The 20761-nt window shown below is 57.7% G+C and overlaps 1 protein-coding gene across 1 annotated transcript in view; it reads left to right on the top strand.

Annotated features, from left to right (window-relative positions):
- LOC117644763 (voltage-dependent calcium channel subunit alpha-2/delta-4) overlaps positions 1-20761 on the top strand; it is a 41214-nt gene that overhangs the window by 1206 nt on the left and 19247 nt on the right. Inside the window, exons 2-3 of the mRNA XM_034384378.1 lie at positions 11796-11877; positions 20029-20139. Of these exons, the coding sequence (XP_034240269.1) occupies positions 11796-11877; positions 20029-20139 (193 nt within the window). The remainder of the gene's footprint in view (positions 1-11795; positions 11878-20028; positions 20140-20761) is intronic.

The raw sequence follows: 20761 nt of genomic DNA, 5'->3' as shown, positions 1-20761 counted from the left end.
CCTCCCCGCCGAGGGCCGTCCTCTGATTGCCCCCCCCCCCTTTCTGATATGAGCTCGGGGGTCCTTGAACAGCACCGTCGGGCACCGTGTAGCAGGGTAATTGTAAGTAGGGGCGCCGTTTCACGCGCACACACACGCACACACAGACACACACACAGACAGACACACACACACACAGACAGACACACACACAGACACACACACAGACAGACACACAGACAGACAGACAGACACACACAGACAAACACACGCACACCTCACCAGTTGTATGCCTAGCTTTTCTTTCCCGAGACATGCTTTTTCCTCTCCTTCCCTTCCCGCCCGCCCCCTTCGCGCCACCGCAGCAATCATTTGGCGTAAGAGGGTGGCAATGGCGTAAGTGACTGGATCTGTTTTTGTTTCGGTTCGGCCGCGCCGGACGTGCCGGACGTGCTCGGCAGCCGGAAGTCAGCCGGAAGCGGGGCTCCTTCTGCACCGCAAGCAAGCCCCGCGCAGTGGGCCAGAAGGCCGGGGCAGGCGGACAGAACCCTAGACGCGTTTTGAGCTCCAGAGTCGCTAAATGGGACTCGAACCGAACGTGTGACCCCACCAATGGATTGCTCTCCGAACGAGGAATCCATTGGTGGGGTCACACGTTCGGTTCGAGTCCTGGTTAGCGACTGTGGAGCTCAAAACGCGTCTAGAATTTCGGCCGCCTCCTCCGGTCGGCTGGCCCACTGTGCACGCGCGGACGCTTTATCGCCTGGGAATAGATTCTCGGCCTGCCCGGCCTCGCGCTGTGGCCCGCTGCCACTCCCGCCATTTCTCATGCCATGTGATGTGATTCCATTTTCGGCGAAGCGCGCTGGAAAAAGAGAGAGAGAAAAAAAATAAAGGCCGCCGGAGTGGGGAGTCGATCCCGGGTCTAATCATTCCTCATCCCAGCGGCCGACCTCGGATCCACACCGTGCTTGTGTTGTTTGTTTTCTAAAATCTGCGTTACGGAGTGAAGGTATCCAGTTAGCCACGGAGCCCGCCACGTTCGGAGAGCAATCCATTGGTGGGGTCACACGTTCGGTTCAAATCCCATTTAGCGACTCTCGAGCTCAAAACGCATCTAGAGTTATGTCCGCCTCCACGGCCCTCTGGCCCACTGTGCGCCCAGAGTCCGCGCCGAGTCGGGGGTGGGGGACACGGCTGCAAATGAACCCGGTGCCGCCCGGTGCTGCTTTGGGCGCCAAAACGGTGTGCCGACGAACGGCGAGAGCGCTCGGCCCGGCTGGCCCCACTGCCCGCGGCGACAAGGCTGGATTCCGCAAATTCAGATGCCTTGCCTGCCTTGCCTCTGTACTTGGGACGTGTGGCGGGCGGCAGGCGGGGCACCAACTTGCCAAACAACGCCCCGCCCCACCCCGCCCCGCCCCACCCCGTCGCTCGTCCATTAGATCGATTGTGAAAAGCTCTCTCGTCTCTGGATCTTATGCGGGCTCGCTGCGCTCCGCACCGCTCCGCACGCGCACCGGGCCCCGGACCAACCAACCCACAGTGGGCCAGAAGACCGGCGGAGGCGGCCAAAACCCTTGACGCGTTTTGAGCTCCAGAGTCGCTAAATGGGACTCGAACCGAACGTGTGACCCCACCAATGGATTCATCGTTTGGAGAGCAATCCATTGGTGGGGTCACACGTTCGGTTCGAGTCCCATTTAGCGACTCTGGAGATCAATACGCGTCTCGAGTTCTGGCCGCTTCCACCGGTCTTCTGGCCCACTGTGCAACCCCAGCTCGTCGCTCTGTCTCTCTCGCACCTGTGCGGAACGCGCCTTGAGTGCGAGAGAGACAGAGCCGTGTCCGGAGTCGGCCCAGCCCGGGACCAGCACAAACTTATTACCGGAAATTCCCCAATTCATGGCGGGAACTTGGACCCGTGCAAAATTGGAGGAAACCTGCAGCGCGCTGCTTCGCTGCTTCTTACGTCCAACCTGGTGCCGCTGCTTCCGCTGGTTCTTCTGGTTCCGGCGAGGCGGTCGCGCCGCATCCGCTTCGCCCTCTGGGTCCTGGTCGTCCCGGTCGCCCTGCCCGCCAAGTTTGGACTCCGGGTTCCGGGCGCTGTCCTTGCGGCCTGGAGGTTTCCGGGCCGCACAGTGGGCCAGAAGACCGGTGGAGGCGGTCAAAATCCCGGACGCGTTTTGAGCTCCAGAGTCGCTAAACGGGACTCGATCCGAGCGTGTGACCCCATCAATGGATTCTTCGTTCGGAGAGCAATCCATTGGAGGGGTCACACTGTGACCGCGTGACCGTCGGCACAGTCGCCACTCGGGTTGAAGGGCCCGGCATCCCGATGTCGCCGTCGAAGCTGCCGTCGGCGGTGATGTAGATGACCAGGGGAGCAGCCAGTGATGGCGCATCGCCTCTGGAGGGAACGGCCGTTTCAGGCACTCGTCCTCCTCGGGGACCAACCGGGTGCGGGTGTGGGCTCATCCCTCAACCGAACCACCGGTGCCGGCACTCGGGCGCATAATCTCCAGATTACGTAGAAGAGCAGACTTCAAACGAAGAAATGCTGCTTACAAACTAGTTACAACACTAACCTAGGTCGCCAGCGCGAGCGGGCGGCGGCTCGGCGCGCGCAGCGCCATCTCGCGGCGAATCGCGGAACCTCGTCCGCGCGCGAGGCCAGTTTGAGCGGTGACAACACGTTCGGTTCGAGTCCCGTTTAGCGACTCTGGAGGCTCAAAACGCGTTTTGGCCGCCGGTCTTCTGGCCCTTGCAGCCCTTGCCTATCGGACTCTCCATCTAATCTGTGGCCGCTCCGCAGCCCTACGGGGCGCGGCCCAGAGTCCCAGAAACAGGAGCAGGCAAGTCGCAAAGTGGGACTATTCAAACTGTCAGAGTGGCGGGGGAGTGGCAACGGAGTGGCAAGGCGGCGGCAAGGCAGACGCCCGGCGGAAAACAGGAGTGGGGTGGCAGCACTGACAGCAGGCACGCGCGACTCGTTTTGGCGGGAATATCGTGTCGTCGGCTGAAAAGCGGGGCCACTAAAGTCCTCGCGGATGCGGGGTTGGCACGTAACGGATAGTTTTGTGCAGCCATAACATTTCCCGGCCAAGAGCATTTTGCCGGGCCAGGAGCGCACAGTGGGACAGAAGACCGGAGGAGGCGGCCAAAACTCCAGTCGCGTTTTGAGCTCCAGAGTCGCTAAATGGGGCTCGAACCGAACGTGTCACCCCCATCAATGGATTGCTCTCCGAACGAGGAATCCATTGGTGGGGTCACACGTGCGGTTCGACTCTCTTCAGCGACTCTGGCTCAAAAGGCGTCTGGAGTTTTGGCCGCCTCCACCGGTCTTCTGGCCCACTGTGGAGCATTTTTCCAGGCCTCGAGCATTTCTGCCTGCCTGTCCGTCTGTCTGTCCGTCCGTCCGTCCGTCCGTCCGCTCAGCAAGGCAGCCATCAGTCTCTGTGCGCCGCTAGGCCGCTAGCGTCGCTAACAAAGTGCACACTTGGGCCCCCTCCCCTCCCCTTCACTTCAGAGGCCGGCGCACTCACCACAGAGGGATGCAAGCAGGCTCGGTGAGAGGGGCGGGGTGGGGCGGGGAGGAAGCAATTGATTGGAGAAGCCATTCCAATGGCCTGCTCTCCCCTCAACGCCCGGCACGCCACGCCACGCCACGGCAGCACACAGTCAGAGGGGAGCACAGAAAAGAGAGCGCAATGTTTCAATTTGTCGGAGCGGGATCGCCCGGCCATGGCCCGGCAAACACACCGTGCAACCTGCCGCTTCGTTGCCGCCTCTCTCTTTTTTTTCGCTGATTTCGTCTGTTTTTGCGAGCGTTTCCTGGCAGTGTAGTCGCGTGTATGGCGCACTGCATGGGGATGCTGTTCTGCGACCACACTCATGAACGGCGATGACCAGTCTGCTGTCGTTAGTCTGGAGGTGGGGGGCCATTGTGCGCCCATGCGGCGGGGCGGGGCGGGGCGGGGCGAGCGGGGCGGGTCGGCCACCGCGCGACCAAGGTGGCCCCAATGGACTCCGGGGGCGCCGTGCCAGGAAAAATCCTTCCTCCGGGATCCCCCGGATCATATTCCCCTGGTTTTCCCCCGGGACTGCCCTTGGTTTGGCATGCCCTTCTGGTTTCCTTCGGGTTTCCTTCGGGTTTCCGTCGGGGTTCCTTCGGCTCTCGCCTCGGGCCGCCGCCCGGTCCGCCCTAGAGGTCTTTTGTTTTCAATCTTTCACTCCATTAGCTTCCCTCCCTTTCCCCTGGAACTCTTTGCACCTCACTTGGAGGGCGGGGCGGGGCGGGGCGTCTGGAGAGTGGGGTGGGAGAGCCCTATTGCTTCGCATTGATTCCGTCTCGCGTTGCGAAAAGCTAAACCGGGGCTGTGACTTCATCCCAGCAGCCTTGCAGCCGCCTCTCCTCCTTGATCGCCCTCATCATCGCCTCTTTCGTCCGCGAGACATAGACAACCTCATCCGAAGGCACAGAGGGGCAGAGAAAGAAAGATTAAGTGAGAGAGGCAAATTTTGGCGAACCACTCGGCACGCTTCGAGTAACACTGCATTGCCGCGAGGCGAGGTGCGAACCACCGCCTGTCATCCAGGGCCAGGCCAGGCCAGGGCAGCCACGAGCAGCCAGACGCAGGCAGAGGCCGCACGCTGTGCCAACTAATGGCAAAATTTGTCGCGGCTCCCATCCCACCTGGCATGTAAATGGCGGCAGGTAGCGCTGTGTGTGTGTGTGTGTGTGTGTGTGTAATGTGTATGTGAGTGAGTGAGCGTACGTGTGTGTGCCCAGTAAAAGAGAGGCAGAGACAGGATGTGCGCTTTTGACCTCTTTTCCCGTCCGCAAATTTATGAGATCAACTCCACCTTGCCGCGCATGCCTCTCCTCTGTGGGCTATCTCTCACGCTTCCGCCACCCGCCGCCCCCTCCCCTCCCCCCTCCCCGCTATGCCCCCGCCCTGCCCCCACCCCGCCCCCGCCCTGCCCCCTCCCCTTCCCGCCCTGCCCCCGCCGCCCGCCTCGAAGCCCCTGCGAATCAGAGGGTAGGCAGCACGCCGCACCGCGCCGCGCTGCCGCTCCAAGCGTTGCCTATACCTGCCATTGCCATTACCATTACGGGCTGGACCACGACTGATCGTACGCCACGGGGTTCCGTGCGCAGTGGGCCAGAAGACCGGTGGAGGCGGTCAAAGTCCCGGACGCGTTTTGAGCGGCAGAGTCGCTAAATGGGACTCGAACCGGACGTGTGACCCCACCAATGGATCGCTCTTCGAACGAGGAAGCCATTGGTGGGGTCACACGTTCGGTTTCGAGTCCCATTTAGCGACTCTGGAGCTCAAAACGCGTCTGGAGTTTTGGCCGCCGGCGCCGGTCTTCTGATGGGGATCACGGGCAGGGCGTTCGCATCACCAGTGAGGGCTTTGCATTAATACCGTTCGCATCGACCCAGTCATTGCGCTAAAATAATTTTACATTCATTCTTTTTTTTTGTTTTTTAAAGCGGGAAACGCAGGAGGGCGCGCTAATGGCGGACAGAGAAACAAGCTGATGATGATCTGCGCGTCGCGGCGTCGCGGCGTCGCGGCGTCGCGGCGGCGCTGCCGCTCCGCTCGCAGGATTTATAGGAGTTCTTGCCGAGACTGTTAGTTGGTTTGGGGCGGCGGGGCGCTGGCATGGCGCTGCGCGGCCCGATGCGTGGCATGTCACAAGCTGGCCGCTGGTGTGGGTGTGGCAGTGTAAAGGGGGGCGGGGGGCTCCCACTAGCAGTGTGGTACGGCAAGCCACCGGACTGTGGGTCGCGAAGGACCCGCTCAACCAAAATGGACTGTTCCATATTTACTACAGCGAGCGATTCTTCGTGTCCGAGCGTGTGCTTACTTACGTAGCTCAGCCGTTGTTTTTAAAATAAAATTATTTATGGTGTGGTTCGAGAAATTTTCGTTTCCACCGGTGGCGGTTCGGTCTGGGCCCTGGCCCCGCTGGGTCTCCACGTCACGAGGTCGACGTAATTGTCGCTATCGTAACCACGTTTAATCGGGTGTTGTAATCGGTGGACAATTTTGTTGGTCCTTGCTGGGACTTTTCCCACGGAGTGGCCGGGCTAACCAGTGAGCCAGAAGACCGGTGGAGGCGGCCAAAACTCTAGACGCGTTTTGAGCTCCAGAGTCGCTAAACGGAACTCGAACCGAGCGTGTGACCCCACCAATGGATTGCTCTCCGAACGAGGAATCCATTGGTGGGGTCACACGTTCGGTTCGAGTCCTGTTTAGCGACTCTGGAGCTCAAAACGCGTCGAGAGTTTCGGCCGCCAGGCTTGCCTACCTACTCGCAGTGAGTGAGTTGCTCGACACAAGTTGGCCAGGCAGCAGGTGCTCGGCACTCGTGTCGCAGTGTCGCACTGCCACTTGTCATGCAGGGAGTGCTGTGTGCACAGTGTACCCACTGTGTACCCGTCTGGAGCAGCCCCGAGTCCCCCCTCCCCTACCCCCACCCCGCCGGCATTAACTGCCTGCAAAAAAATGATATACACACTCTAAAAAAAATTATGAAATTTCATATCCAAAGGAGTCTAAAATTTCATAATCACGTTCTAAACCTCAATTTTTATAACCTTCGTATAAAATTTAAGATTGTGTTATGAAACCTAAGATTTGGGTTATGGATTTTAAGATTAACTGGTTATAAACTTTTAGAACAGAGTGACTTATAACTCTGGTTCTTAAAATCTAGATTTTCGCTTTGAAAGTTTATAACGCTAGCCGATTTTAGAGCAAGGTTCTGAAATTTTAAACCGTTTAGTCCTGCTGCCTAGTCCTTTATTCATGGTTAAATTAATAAAGAGGTGAAGTTTTCATTTTTATCGGCATGTGTTAACATTTTCCGAACCGCTAAGGTACACTGTGCGAAAAAACCACAGTGAATCCCGTTAATTTTTGTGCCGGAATTTACTGTAGTTCAGAACACAGGATATACTGTGCCTGGCTACAGTATTTACCGTACCTTGTACAGGATATTCCGTACTCCACTCCTGTGGTACAGTAAATCCCGTACAAAGTACAGTGGATCCTGTAAAAAAGGTACAGTAAATCCTGTACTCTGAACTACAGTCACAGCTGTACCAAACAGTACAGGATTTACTGTGATTTTTTCGCACAGTGTAGGAGTCCTAGGGGCGGTCTACAAACTGAAAAACGTACATTTTATGCACTAACTGGAGCAAGCACGCTTTTGCTAGCGTATGCCTACTACTTTTTAGTGCATACAGTTATTACATTAATGAGAGGTATGGAGAGCTGTCTGCTTCAGTTCGCGTGTACATGGCATGATGCACTAGTTAGTGCATGCTTGGCGGGCATGCGCTTGTTGGAGCGTACTTGCAGGCATGCTCCAGTTAATGCATGTTCAAAATTTGTGTGTAGTATTTCCCAAGAGGCTGCAAATCGCGTCCCTTGCAATGCCTGACCGGCCACCGTCCTCCGGGCCGAGCCGAGCCGAGCCGAGCCGAGCCGGCCAAGCCGAGCCGAGCCGAGCCGCCCCGAGCCGGCCGAGCCGAGCCGCCCCGAGCCGAGTCGGCGCTGCTTCCACGGAAAATCACCGCTCGCCGGCCTGCCGGCCGAAGCCGAAGCTACCTGTGCCCGGCGAGGGGTCGCGTAATCCCTCGGCCACACGGGATTTCGGCGACACTGCGTCACTTTTAGTGTGTCTTTGTCTCCAGTGCTGTGCACAGCGTATCCAGTTCGCGTCCGCGTCACCACAAGTTCGCGTCATCAATTTTGTTTCGCTATGTACCGTTAGTGCGCGTAGTGCGTAGAGTGCAGTTAAAGTGTTGCTTGTGGTGCCGAACAGCCACCACTCGTGTTCAAGAGTTACAAGCTATTTTGGCGACCCTCGGAAAAAGGACGTGTTTTCGCCAAAAGCGGTGTTACTGAGTGCTGTTATTCCATCTTCTTAACTGTAGGGACGGGCGATGAACGTGTGGGTGGCGTATTATGTCAATTCGCTTCTCCTCTTTCATCCTCGTCCCCAAAGTAGTTTCTGCGTGTCGACCGAGTTTCCCTAAAGTGCATCTGGATCTTATGCACTGCTGCGCCTCTGACTGTTAACAGCGTCGACTGCACTACAGTACAATGCTTATTTCCGTTGGCCAGCTGCAACGATTTGCGATAATACTGAGTGTGAAAAGAAATCATAGCTTTCTGAGATTTCATCATTTGTAACATATTCATTAAGAAAGGGATAAAGGTTTTATTTATTATTATTTTTTATTTATACATTTTGTGGGCAGTAATGAAACTATTATCATGTTTCATAATATTGGTTGTAGAGATTCAGAACCAAATGTGAATTTTCAAAACCAATTGATTCTAAAAAATTAATAAACTAGTTCTTACATTTCATAAACCACTTCTGAAAGTTTAGAACAGCAAGTTATGAAATTTAAGAACTTTTTGGATATGAAATTTAAGATTCATTGTTCTACAAATAACTTCAAATCCAGATTATGAAATTTAAGAAGCATTTTTTTTAGAGTGGCACGCAAGGCGACCCGACCCCCTTAATGCGTTGATTGTTATTTGGCTGCGAGTCCACCGCAAAAAAAAATGGAAAGGGGGGTCGAGTCTTCAGCCGCCTTCAGGTGGCGGGTTTTGGCGCCAACGTCAAACGGACAGCACAGTGCTAAAAGCCTGACTCTGTCTCTTTCGCACTCCACGGAACATCCCGTGAGTGCGAGAGAGATAACGTTCCGGTCCGCGCTGCGGACAGCGCGTTAACTAACTGCCCTTGCGCGGTGGGTCAATGTTGACGTGCTTCTTGGGGGTCGTGACCCGGTGGAGGACCGAGTCCGGGACCGAGTCCGGGACAGAGTCCGAGACAGAGTCCAGGATCGAGTGTAGGGCATGCAACCCTTGGGCGCGGACCGGAGGGTATGACCGCTTGCCAGTCTGTCCTCACCCCGCCCCGCCCCGCCCCGCCCCCCGCTGCATGCCCAGACGGTGTCCTCTTTCCCGGCTCCGACTGTTCGGCTTTCGGCTGTTCGGTTCGGCGGTCTTCGGGTGGCGTTCGGGTGGCGTTCGGGTGGCGTTCGGGTGGCGTTCGGGTGGCGTTCGGGTGGCGTTCGGGTGGCGTTCGGGCCGCGTTCGGCCGGTCCCCAGTCCCGGGCGGCGTGGCGGCTGCTGGCGGTGCTGGCAGTCCTGGCAGCGCGGAGGGAGTTCGGTCGGGATGCTGGCTGTCGGGGCGGCGGGGGGCGGCCGGGGGCGGGCTTGCCCCCATTGTGAGGCGGCAACGATCGATGCCGGCCCACCCCGCCCCGCCCCCCACCCCGCCCCATCCCCGCTCAGTTTCAGGACAAAATGTGCCCGGAGTCTGCAGACGGGGTGGGGGCGCCCCCTCCGGTCCCCTCCGGTCCCCTCCGGCCCCCTCCCCCTCGGTGTTCCACTCGTTCCACTCACCAGCCGAAAAACGAGACTTTACGAGTTGGGATGCTTTCGGCTCGGCGCTGCGCGCGCTGCGCTGCCTGGCTGCGCTCGGCTCGAGTTCGGCTACTTCGGCACCCTCGGCACGCCTTGTGGGGGGGGGGGGGGGAATCGACACGTCCGGGGGTCGCGGCGGGTCGCGGTGACCAGGCCATAGGTCACGGTGCGAAGGGCAGTGGGTGACCCGCGTGACCCTGCGTGACCCTCCGCGCCGACCGGGCTCCTCCTCCGCTACACTGTCGAGCGGCTGTCCCCGCCCTGGGCCCGGGGCCCGGGGGCTTGGGGCCGCCTGGAGCGGCCGGGGCTTCAAGAGGCGCGGAGCGCGGACGTGGGCTGCAAAAAAGGCGGCTGGGGTAGGTCGCGCTAAGTCGCGGCGGAGCCACGGTGGAGCCTCTCTGGCGCCACTAGGCGGCCAGAAGGCCGTTACCTTTACATCGTGGACGTGCAGCGGCCTGGCGGTCATGACGTCCCGGCGGCCCTGGCGGCCCGGCGCGGCGCTGGCGGCTTTGAGTGCCGGCTCACCCCCTCCCCCACCCCCTCCCCCACCCCGCGCGCCGGCCGGCCTGGCCAAGGCCTGGCTGCCTAGCCCGGCCCATCCAGTTCCCACAGATCAGAAACTGAAGGGATATCACAGGGTAATTGAATTCGTTCGATCGGGAGGCCGTCCGGGGGCGGGGCGGGGCGGGGCAGGGGGGGGGGCCTCTTGCTTGTCGTGTCTCCGCCGTGCCTCGCCGCACAGCCTCCAGCCATCTGGAAAGAGAACCAATTTTAACGCGCTCTTTTCCGTTTTTCCGCTTCGAGGGGCTGGAGGGAGGCGGCCTGCTACTCATTTACCCGCGCCGAGTTCGCTCCCCACATTCCGAAAAAGTTAAATTTTTTTGAAAAAGTGTTCGTTGATCAAATTTTGTAACACCTAATTTTGAGTTTCTTTCCGATCATCCAAGTTTATTTATTTTCGAACGAAAAAAATTGTAACGCTTGAAAAAGTTGAGTCGAACGCGGTGTCGAACCAGGAATCTTCCTCGCGGCGTGCGAGCGCGCTAGCGGCTCGGCCACGGGAACTGTTAACGCTGTGGTGCGTCATTGAGGGTGGAGAGCGAGCCGCCGCTCCGGGCACCCGTACCGCAGTAGCGCGATAAGAACGCCCATGGGACTCCGCGGCGCGGCGCGGCGCGGCGCGGCGTGCGGGTTCGCGGGTACTCCGAGCGGGAATTGAAACATTTTGCCTCGCCCCGGTGGGGTGGTCGATTGGTTGCATAGCGCTCGCTGGGTTGACCCACATTGTCTTGGATGCAATCCGGAGTGGGCCCCGCCCCGCCTCGCCCCGCCACGCCCCGCCCCGCCCCGCCCCGCCCCGCCTCGACCCGCCACGCCCCGCCCCGCGGACCTCAAGCATTCTATCAGCGCCCCGCCACGGCGCCACGGCTCGGCAAATGGCGATGAGGTTAATTACAGCCACAGCCAGCAGATGTACAGTGTCCTGACACCGACAGACGACCCCCCACCCTGTCCCCGGAGTACTTGGCCCATCCCCGAGCCATGCCCCACTCGCAGTGCGGTGGCGCAGTTTTCTTTCCGGCTGCCGGGTCAGTAGTCGCTCTGTCTCTCTCGCACTTGTGCGACGATGTGTCTGTGCGCCAAAGGACCGGTGGCGGCGGTCGAAATCCCGGACGCGTTTTGAGCTCCCGAGTCGCTAAATGGGACTCGAACCGAGCGTGTGACCCCACCAATGGATTGCTTTCCGAACGAGGAATCCATTGGTGGGGTCACACGCTCGCTTCGAGTCCCATTCGGCGATTCTGGAGCTCAAAACGCGTCTAGAGTTTTGGTCGCCTCCACCGGTCCTCTGGCCCACTGCGCGACGCGGCGACGCGACCAGGCCCACCTGGCCCGCCCCACCCGCTTCTTACGGCTTTGTTTATTTATGGCCCAGTGATTATGGGGGTGGACTGCGTCCCGGACTGCGTCCCGGACTGCGTGCTTCGGGAGAGGAGCGCCGCTAGCGGTCCGGGTTGCTGGTCGGTCCAGCGCGTCCAGGGCGTCCGGGGCCGGAAGGACCGCATTCCAAGCCGTGATGACCGCCACTTAGGGGCCAGTTGTGTGCACTGTGAGTGTGTGCGTGTATGTGTAAGAGGGGGGAAAGATGGCCTAAACAGCCACCCAAAACGTTTTTTCTCCGACGATAATTTTCATTTTTTCTAGTGGAAAAGTCAACAAAAAAAAATTGATAGTTGGTGGGGAGTTGAACCCGAGCTGTCTGCATAGAAAGCCAACGCCTCAGCCCGCGCGGCTGACTCGGTGGCACAATTACAGTGGATTGAAAACGCCTATATTTTGTTGCAGAGTCCGGAACTGGGCGTTGAAGCTGGGCGTCACCTTGTGGGCCTACGGCAAGGAGACGACGAAGATGAACGAGATCCAACGGGTAAGCGACGCCGCCACGCACCACAAGGAGCGTCAAGCTTTCCATCTCTTTCTGCGGGTGTGACTCACAGTGGGCCAGGAGACCGGTGGAGTCGACCGAAATTCCGAACGCGTTTTGAGCTCGAGAGTCGCTCAATGGGACTCGAACCGAACGTGTGACCCCACCAATGAATTCCTCGTTCGGAGAGCAATCCATTGGTGGGGTCACACGTTCGGTTCGAGTCCCATTTAGCTACTCTGGAGCTCAAAACGCGTCTGGCGTTTGGGCCGCCTCCACCGGTCTTCTGGCCCACTGTGTGGCGTTCCCACCGCCACCTCAGCGCTGCCGACGTGAGCCTCCCCGCCGTCGGGATGAGTGTCCTTTTACTGGGAGGAACCGAGACCGTAATTCAACACCTGTTTGTGCTGCGCTCTCTCTCTCTCCCTCTCTCTCTCCCCCTCTCTCCCCCCCCCTCTCTCTCTCTCTCTCTCTCTCTCTCTCTCTCTCTCTGTCTGTCACTCGGCCCGGCCGCAGAAGCGCAGCGTAGCAGGGATTGAAGGAAATGAGACCTAATGGAGAGAAATTAATGGGGCCGCCAAGATGGCGGGGTACGGGGAGGGGCGGGGCGGGGTGCTGTCATCTCCGGTGTAGTCGTTGAATCGCAGCAGTGTGCTCGCTCGAGTTTCGAAGCGCTCTCTCTCTCTCTCTCTCTCTCTCTCTCTCTCTCTCTCTCTCTCTCTCTCTCTCTCTCTCTCTCTCTCTCTCTCCTCTCTTTGTTCGCGGCAGTGTTCCAAAGTCTCGGCCTAGATAAAGATCGCCCCGGGAAATGTGGGAAGGGAAGGCGAATTTGAGTGCACGCCACTGCAATAAACTAGTCTCGCCCATTCGTAGGCGCGCTCATGTTCATCTTACAAAAATAATTTAAAAAAAAATATCCTGCGGTTTTTTTTTTGCAGTGTGGGGTACTGCACTGCTGCGACGCACGCTAGAGCGGAACGAACGGCAGAAACTCATAAAGCCGGAACCGAAGACCCGCTGACAACCCAGCAAATGTATAAAAATGAAGAATAAATATGGAAAGCCCGCAATTTTTGGCCGGCGCGCGCGCGGCCAAAACAAGAGGGACAGGAAAAAAATAAAAATACAAAGAATGCCCCGGAGGGCCCGGAGGGCCCGGAGGGCGAGCGGCGGCCATGGCTCGTAGGGCGAGTGCCGCGAGGGCGGGGATTTCGAGTTGGCGAATCAAAATGGCGGCCCGGCGCGTACTCCCTGCAGAGCTACTCGCACGCCCTTCGCGCCCCGACACACAGTGGGCCAGAAGACCGGTGGAGGCGGCCAAAACTCTAGACGCGTTTTGAGCTCCAGAGCCGCTAAACAGGACTCGAACCGAACGTGTGACCCCACCAATGGATTCCTCGTCCAGAGAGCAATCCATTGGTGGGGTCACACGCTCGGTTCGAGTCCCATTTAGGGCGACTCTGGAGCTCAAAACGCGTCCGGAGTTTTGGCCGCCTCCACCGGTCTTCTGGCCCACTGTGCGCCCCTCGCGCCCCGACAGCGCCATTGCCCCTCGCGGCCGTTCGCGGAACTAGTCAATCTGTGTGTTTGCAACGATTGACGCGTGTCTCGGCTACCCGCCCACTCCCTGGGACGGCCCGGGACGCCGAGCATGGTGCCTTGCTCGCGCTAGCTAGCGCGCGTCGATACCGCCTCTCTCTCTCTCTCTCTCTCTCTCTCTCTCTCTCTCTCTCTCTCTCTCTCTCTCTCTCGCTCTCGCACCCCGTCCTGTCAGATGAGTAATGATGTGGTGAACGCATGTATGAGTCCCCCAGCTCCATTTTCTAATTTCCTGATCGAAAATTTGGCTTCCAAGCCGTCGCGCGTAAATCGAGTACTCATGTGGAGGAGCACTACATGCAATTACTAAAAAAAACACCAACTTTGGATTGAAAAAAAATACGATTTCAAGAAATCCTAGGAGTCACGAAGTCAATTTGATTATTGTGTAAGAGTGTGGAGAAAGAAAAGAAGTGGTGTTGTGAAGTTGTGGCTCAGGGGACTACCAATGGCAGTGGTACCAATGTGGTCGATGTGCCATCCGTCGAAATTTAAACTTGACAATAAATAGAAATCAAAATGCTGGAAAATTCAAAAAATTCCAATGCTAATGTATTCCGCAGTGTTCTGACAATGGAACATCTTTGAAGTCCATCATGATTAAAATGTTCTTAGCAGAAAGAAGTCAGTAAATTAATTTTCTCGGGTTGGCAACTATTTTCTCGGCGTCTGCGCCCTTGCGAAAATCGCGAAGCTGAAAGCGCCAGCAGTCGCGCATTAAAACTGCCCCTCCATTGTTGTGGACGTTGAATTGTTTGGCTTGTTTCAAAAGGCTATGGTTCTCTAGTCATGTTTTCTTCAATTCTGTGTAATAGTTCTCCCTTACAACGTATCAACACCACGACGGTTGGTTTGACAAACTTCATAAACTCGGGAGGGATGGTTTCGAAACGCGGGTGAGTCTTGTTCGAGGAACATGAGCACTGCAAGTCGCGAGGTGGAGCGAAGTGGTCCTAGTGCTAACTGAATCACAACAACAACACTGCGCATGTCCAAAAACACTCCAATCAAGAAGTATTATTGGATAGTTCTACCCGAAAAACTGCGTTCGAACCGGCACCAATTCTATTGTTGCATCTTGTCTACCTGCAGTCAAAGAAATTTTTCATTTCGAACGTTGCTTTTTCAGCTTTTGGAGTAAGCTGTACAGACCCAAAAAGAAGCTCCGCTATTGGTCCGCCCCGGCTCGGCTCCCCCCACTCCCTTTTTTTTCCTTTGACGAGTCGAGTTTTGCCATGGAAACGGCGATTTTGACAGCAAATTTCTCAAAATTGGCCACCAAATTTTTGACCAGATTTCAACATCAGAATCAGCGTTCAAAGTTCTACTAGTCTGCAAAATCTCATTAAAATCGTATAGAAAACTTCCGAAATGCATAAAGGGCCACACAAATCAAATCTCGAGCCGGCTGAGTCCTGGGTATACTATAAGGCTACTTCGTGCCTAAAAAAAACAGGAAAAAAGTGATTGTTTCGGGGGAGTCGAACCCCCGGCCCGGACAAAAGTGCAAAATTCCCCTGGAAATTCCTTGTCCCTGCAGCTGTCGTTGAGGACGGCACGAAACGCATCGCGCTGGCATCGCGGGCAGTGTAGGAAGGGAGCGGCTGAGGATGCAGAGGGGGTGGGGGGAGGGGAGGGGGAGGGGGAGGAGAGGGGAGGTAGGGGGGCTTATTCCGCCGGATTGGCGAGAGATTCTACGAAGACGTGTTCTGTATGCCAATAAAATACTGCGCGCTGGGGCGCCGGGTCCCAGAGGGCCGGGACCGGGCAGGGGGGGGATGGGGGGGGGGCGCTAACCGAGCACGGATAGCGTTTGTTAGCGCCGGCAGGACGTGCAGCCGAGTGGTTTAGCGACTCGTCACCGACACCAAGGGACGCCGGTTCGAATACTGTAGTAAAATGGGCGCACATGTTCGGATCAAACTACAGAGTTCCTTTGTTCGGAGACGAACAACAAGGCTCCAGTTTCCTCTGCTCCAAAACGGGTCGAAGGTCTTAAGACTGCCGCACAGTGGGCCAGAAGACCAGTGGAGGCGGCCAAAACTCTAGACGCGTTTTGAGCTCCAGAGTCGCTAAGGAGGACTCGAACCGATCGTGTGAACGTGTGAGCCCACCAATGGATTGCTCGTTCGGCTGGAGCTCAAAACGCGTCTAGGGTTTTGGCCGTCTCCACCGGTCTTCTGGCCCACTGTGTGCCGTCCGCTGCCGCCGTCGTGAGCGCTTTACCGCCTGCGGACGCGCGCTAGGCAACCCGCTGGGCCCCGCAGCGCTGGACTCCGTCGGCGGCCTACCCCGCCGGGGGCTCTGCTCTGCGCGCCGCGTCACTGTGCCGACAGTGCTTCTGTCTTTCCGTTCCGCCGCTGTCCTTCTGTCCCGTGACGGCGCCTGGCCTGACGGTGCCTGGTGTTCTCCCTGGATGGCCCCCGCTGGCGGCCTGGCCCTCGGTCTGGCCCGGGGCGCTTGGCTGACGCCTGGCACAGCGGCCCGCACAGTGGGCCAGAAGACCGGTGGAGGCGGCCAAAACTCTAGTCGCGTTTTGAGCTCCAGAGTCGCTAAGCTGGACACGAACCGAACGTGTGGCCCTACCAATGGATTGCTCGCCGAACGAGGAATCCATTGGTGGGGTGACACGTTCGGTTCTAGTCCCACTTAGCGACTCTGGAGCTCAAAACGATTCTGGAGTTTTGGCCACCTCCACCGGTCTTCTGGCCCACTGTGGCGCGCCCGGGGACAGTTTTCAAAGGGGTGGGCGTTCGCCACGTTCGCCTCCTTGGCGTTAAATTTCTTCCTTTTCGCCGCGCCGCCTCTGACGACGCGAGGAGAGAGGAGTGGGGGCTGGCGGGGAGGTCTGGCGAGGTGCTGAAGGGAGATTTAAGGTGCGCGTCGGAGGCAAGGCGGAGGCAAGGCGTAGTTCGGGCGGCAGTTCAGGGGGTAGTTTGCACGCCGGGAGGCAGGGCGGAGGCAGGGCGGGCTGGGCGCTTCAATGGTGTGCTTAGCGGTACTTTGCCGCATATTCGGTGACTCTGTGACGCCACGCCCTTCATGGCCCCACAGTGGGCCAGAAGACCGGCGCCGGCGGCCGAAGCTCTCGACGCGTTTTGAGCTCCAGAGTCGCTAAACGGGAATCGAACCGAACGTGTGACCCTGCCAATGGATTCCTCGTTCGGAGAGCAATCCATTGGTGGGGTCACACGTTCGGTTCGAGTCCCATTTACTCTGGAGCTCAAAACGCGTCTTTGACCGCCTGCACCGCTCTTCTGGCCCACTGTAGGGTAGGCACCCCTTTGCTGCTTGTTCGAGGCCGTGTCTACGACGCCGTGGCGCTAGGCCTCCTTTTCTCGCCCCTTGTCCCGCCTCGCCCCGCCTGCCGTGACGTGTACACTGTAGGGCGTGTAATCCCTTGAGCCGCCCTGCTCCCCTACGCTCTGCCAATTTGTTACGCCTGCTTAGGGAAATTTCCCTCCGCGTAGCGGGATATTCCCCCGCCCCTCACAGCCGGCAGCACTGAGTGTGCGCTCAGAGTGTAACTTTAAACCTGCGACTTTGAACCTGGGCGGAGGGAAGTCTACGCCTCTAACCACTCGGCTAACAGATTCAACGTAACACGATTTGGAGAAAATGTTCCTTTCAGTAGTCGGACGCAGTGGGACGCAAGCCAGCGACGAAGAAGGACCACTCGGTCGTCGCGGGGTCAGACTCCATGAAGTATTGAGTTGGAATTGACACTCAGTGCGTCTTGGAGTTGGCCTCCGAGGCGACCGCTCATCACCACGCCGCGCCGCCGAGCCGCCGAGCCGCAGCCACAGCAGGAGGACCCGGAGGGCCCGGAGCACAGTGGGCCAGAAGACCGATGGAGGCGGACAAAACCCTAGACGCGTTTTGAGCTCCAGAGTCGCTAAATGGGACTCCAACCGAACGTGTGACCCCACCAATGGATTGCTCTCCGAACGAGGAATTCATTGGTGGGGTCACAGGTTCAGTTCGAGTCCCATTTAGCGACTCTGGAGCTCAAAACGCGTCTAGAGTTTTGGCCGCCTCCACCGGTCTTCTGGCCCATGTGCGGAGGCCCGGAGGCCAAAGGCTGCCCACTCGCCGCATCATTGGAATGTGTAAACGATTCGCTCTTCGATAAGGGACATGTACAAGTCACGGCAGAAATACGGATAAAAATATAGAAATAAAAACGGGGGTGGGGAACAGGGACGAGTGTGGGTCGCTACCGCAGCGCCGCAGTCGCAGGCCCGACCAGCCGTCGCTCTGTCTCTCTCTGGGTCGTCCCGTATAGGTGCGAGAGGGACGGAGCGACGAAAACGACTCTCGGAATGTGCCACTCCTGGAGCCCCAGTGGCCACAGTGTACAGAAGCCTCGTCGAAACACAGCGCCACTGTGAAAAAGGAAAAAGGACGCCCTTCCGCTTCCGCCTCCACTTCCGGTCGGATTTGCACCGCCGTCCGTCCATCTGTCGTTATTTTCTTTCTCTTTCTCGCTCTTTCTCCTCGAGTTTGGCGAGTCGCTCTGTTTTTTTCTCTGACCTCTTCCCAGTGGGAATGAATTAAAAAATAATCGCAGGAGATTTGAACCACCAACCTAAAGGTCGGCACGCGAATGCTTTACCGATGTAACCACCGCGCCCCGCGCCGCGTCGCGACGCTTGTAGGTCCCGATTTGACCCAATTACCTCCCTCCTCGTGGCTCTACCCACTGGCTACGTGTTGTCCCACCCGCCCGTTGCAGAACCCCCCCCCCCCCCCCCCCCCACCTCCCTTACCGGACTCAGCCACCCCGAAAGACTAATACGCTATAAATTCACTCCCCGGCTATTAAACAAAGTTCCCAAAAGTGCCCTTCGCGCCGCCATGCCCCTGCGCCCCCAGTGCCCTTGCCAGCTCGGACCTTGGTTCGATTCCGCGTAAAGCTGTGCGGTTTTTTTTTCGTTTTTTTTTTTCATGACCGGCGCACTTAACTGCGCAGTGTGGGCCACTGTGCTATGCTGAGGTTGGTTAACCCTTCCGACTCTGGTGCATCGCGGGGAGTTTTGCCTACTGAGTGGCAGCACTGCGAGGTGGCGATGCCATTCGCCACACTGTGGGGCGGGGCGGGCCCTAGGGCTGTGCGGTTAACCGGTTAACCGGTTATTGCATTCGGTTATTTCATTAACCGGCCGGTTAAGTTAATGCCTTTTCCGGTATAGGTTAACCGAATAACCGGCAAATACGGTTAACCGGCCTTCGGTTAGCCGGTTTTCCGTCATGCTTAGTTGCATCATTGTTTCGGGAGACCACATATATACTTAATTAATATGGAGATTTCTAATTTTGATAATAAAAACCTGTATATAATCCAAAGGTAATTGTATTTTTTTAAATGCCCCGATTATTCTATCGTGTTACACGCAATTTGTTTCGTAAAATTTCATTTTTTTTTAAACTAACCGGTTATTTTGTGAAATTGCAATAACCGGTTATTGTGATTTTCTTTAAAAACCGGTTAATTTTGACAAACCGGTTAACCTGGAAAGTATCCGGTTATTTCGGTAACCGGTTATTCGGTTAGAATTCCAATAACCGCACAGCCCTGGCGGGCCCCGTCGGCCAGTCCAAGGGTGCGGCCCGGAGGAGCACTGGGAGGGGGTCCTTCGGTCCTCCGGTGCCTCGGTCCCTCTCCTTCGTCCTTCTTGCGGTGCAGGACACACTTCCGAGTCAGAACTCACTGCGCGCACAGTGTGGGCTGCGGCGGCGGCCGGGGAGGGGGAGGGGGGGCGATAGGGGAGGAACCAGGCTTCCGAAGCCGCGGCAAACGAGATAAGTTTTAAAGCGTACAGCAGACTGATTCCGAGAGTCGTTTTCGTCGCTCTGTCTCGCTCGCGTCCACACGGCTCGCCCCACGAGTGCGAGAGAGACACACCGATTCTCGGAATCGGTCTGCTGAACATCCTGCAGACTGGCCGAGGGAGGGACATTTTCGCGCCAAAATGACGAGGCGGCACAGACTGATTCCGCACATTTGCTATGTCTGTCTCTCTCGCACTCGTGCCGCGTCCCGCACCGCCCCGCACGGGTGCGAGAGAGACGGAGACTCCCCGCGGCGTGAGTTACGCGCCGCCGCGACGCCCGATCGACGAGTGTGCTCGCTATTTATTTATCGCGTGACTGTACTGGACCGCTGGACCACCACGGCGCGCCACTGCCAACGTGACTCGTGACCTCCATTCTCCGCCCTCTCTCTCTCCGTGACAACGTGACGCCCCGTGAGTGCGAGAGAGACAGAGAGACGAGACACCTTACACGCTGACTCGAGGTCCCGCCACACGGACTGCTTGCAACCCCCCCCCCCTCTCTCTCTCTCTCTCTCTCTCTCTCTCTCGTGTTACCTTTTTACAGCCGGTCCTGTTCGCACTGCCGGGTCGCGTAGTGGTGCCGGCCCCCAAGGCGGCGCACACGCACGCACACTGGTAAAAAAGGGATCTCGTGCATTGCTTTATCCCAGGGTTGTTGTTGTTTGGGTGCGCTCGTTTGACACGGTCTGACACTCTGGTTGTTGTTGTTGTGTTGCAGAAATACCGCGAGAAGGACGTGAAGGTGGCGCGCAAGGACGGGCTGATGCTGGTCCGCGACATGACGGTGGAGCTGAAGAACATGATGGACGCCAAGATGCACGCCGTGCTGGTGAGTGGCGTGCACACAGTGGGCCAGAAGACCGGTGGAGGCGGACAAAACTCTAGACGCGATTTGAGCTCCAGAGTCGCTAAACAGGACTCGAACCGAGCGTGTGACCCCACCAATGGATTCCTCGTTCGGAGAGCAATCCATTGGTGGGGTCACACGTTCGGTTCGAGCCCCATTTAGCGACTCTGGAGCTCAAAACGCGTCTAGAGTTTTGGGCGCCTCCACCGGTCTTCTGGCTGCCTCGTTCGAAAGGGCAGTCCTTTGATTTGGCGCCCTTTGAGGACACTGGAGCTCGAAGCGTTTCCGGAGTTGTGTCCGCCCAAACAAATGCCCCCCCCCCTCCACTTACTTTGCCAAGGTCCCGCAGACAAGTGGCACTGATGGCCTGTCAAGGCTGATTCCAAGCGGGGGTCCCGGCGGTGTGTCTCTGTCGCCCCCTTACGGGCCTTGCGGGCCGCCCCACGAGTGCGAGAGAGAGAGACTCCCGTGATAATTGGCCCGTCTCAATTTCCCCAACTTGGACACCAAATTTTTGTTTCCCTTCTCTCTGCTTTGTGCGGGCCTTCGTTTTTCCGACATCGCCTCTTCCCTCCCTCTCTCTTTTTTTTCGTGGAACTCCGGT

This window comes from Thrips palmi, unplaced genomic scaffold (assembly GCF_012932325.1).
Source record: "Thrips palmi isolate BJ-2018 unplaced genomic scaffold, TpBJ-2018v1 HiC_scaffold_18, whole genome shotgun sequence".
NCBI classification, from domain to species: Eukaryota; Metazoa; Arthropoda; class Insecta; order Thysanoptera; family Thripidae; genus Thrips; species Thrips palmi.
The sequence above is the reverse complement of the archived record's forward strand: the minus strand, read 5'-3'. Positions and strand labels throughout refer to the sequence as shown.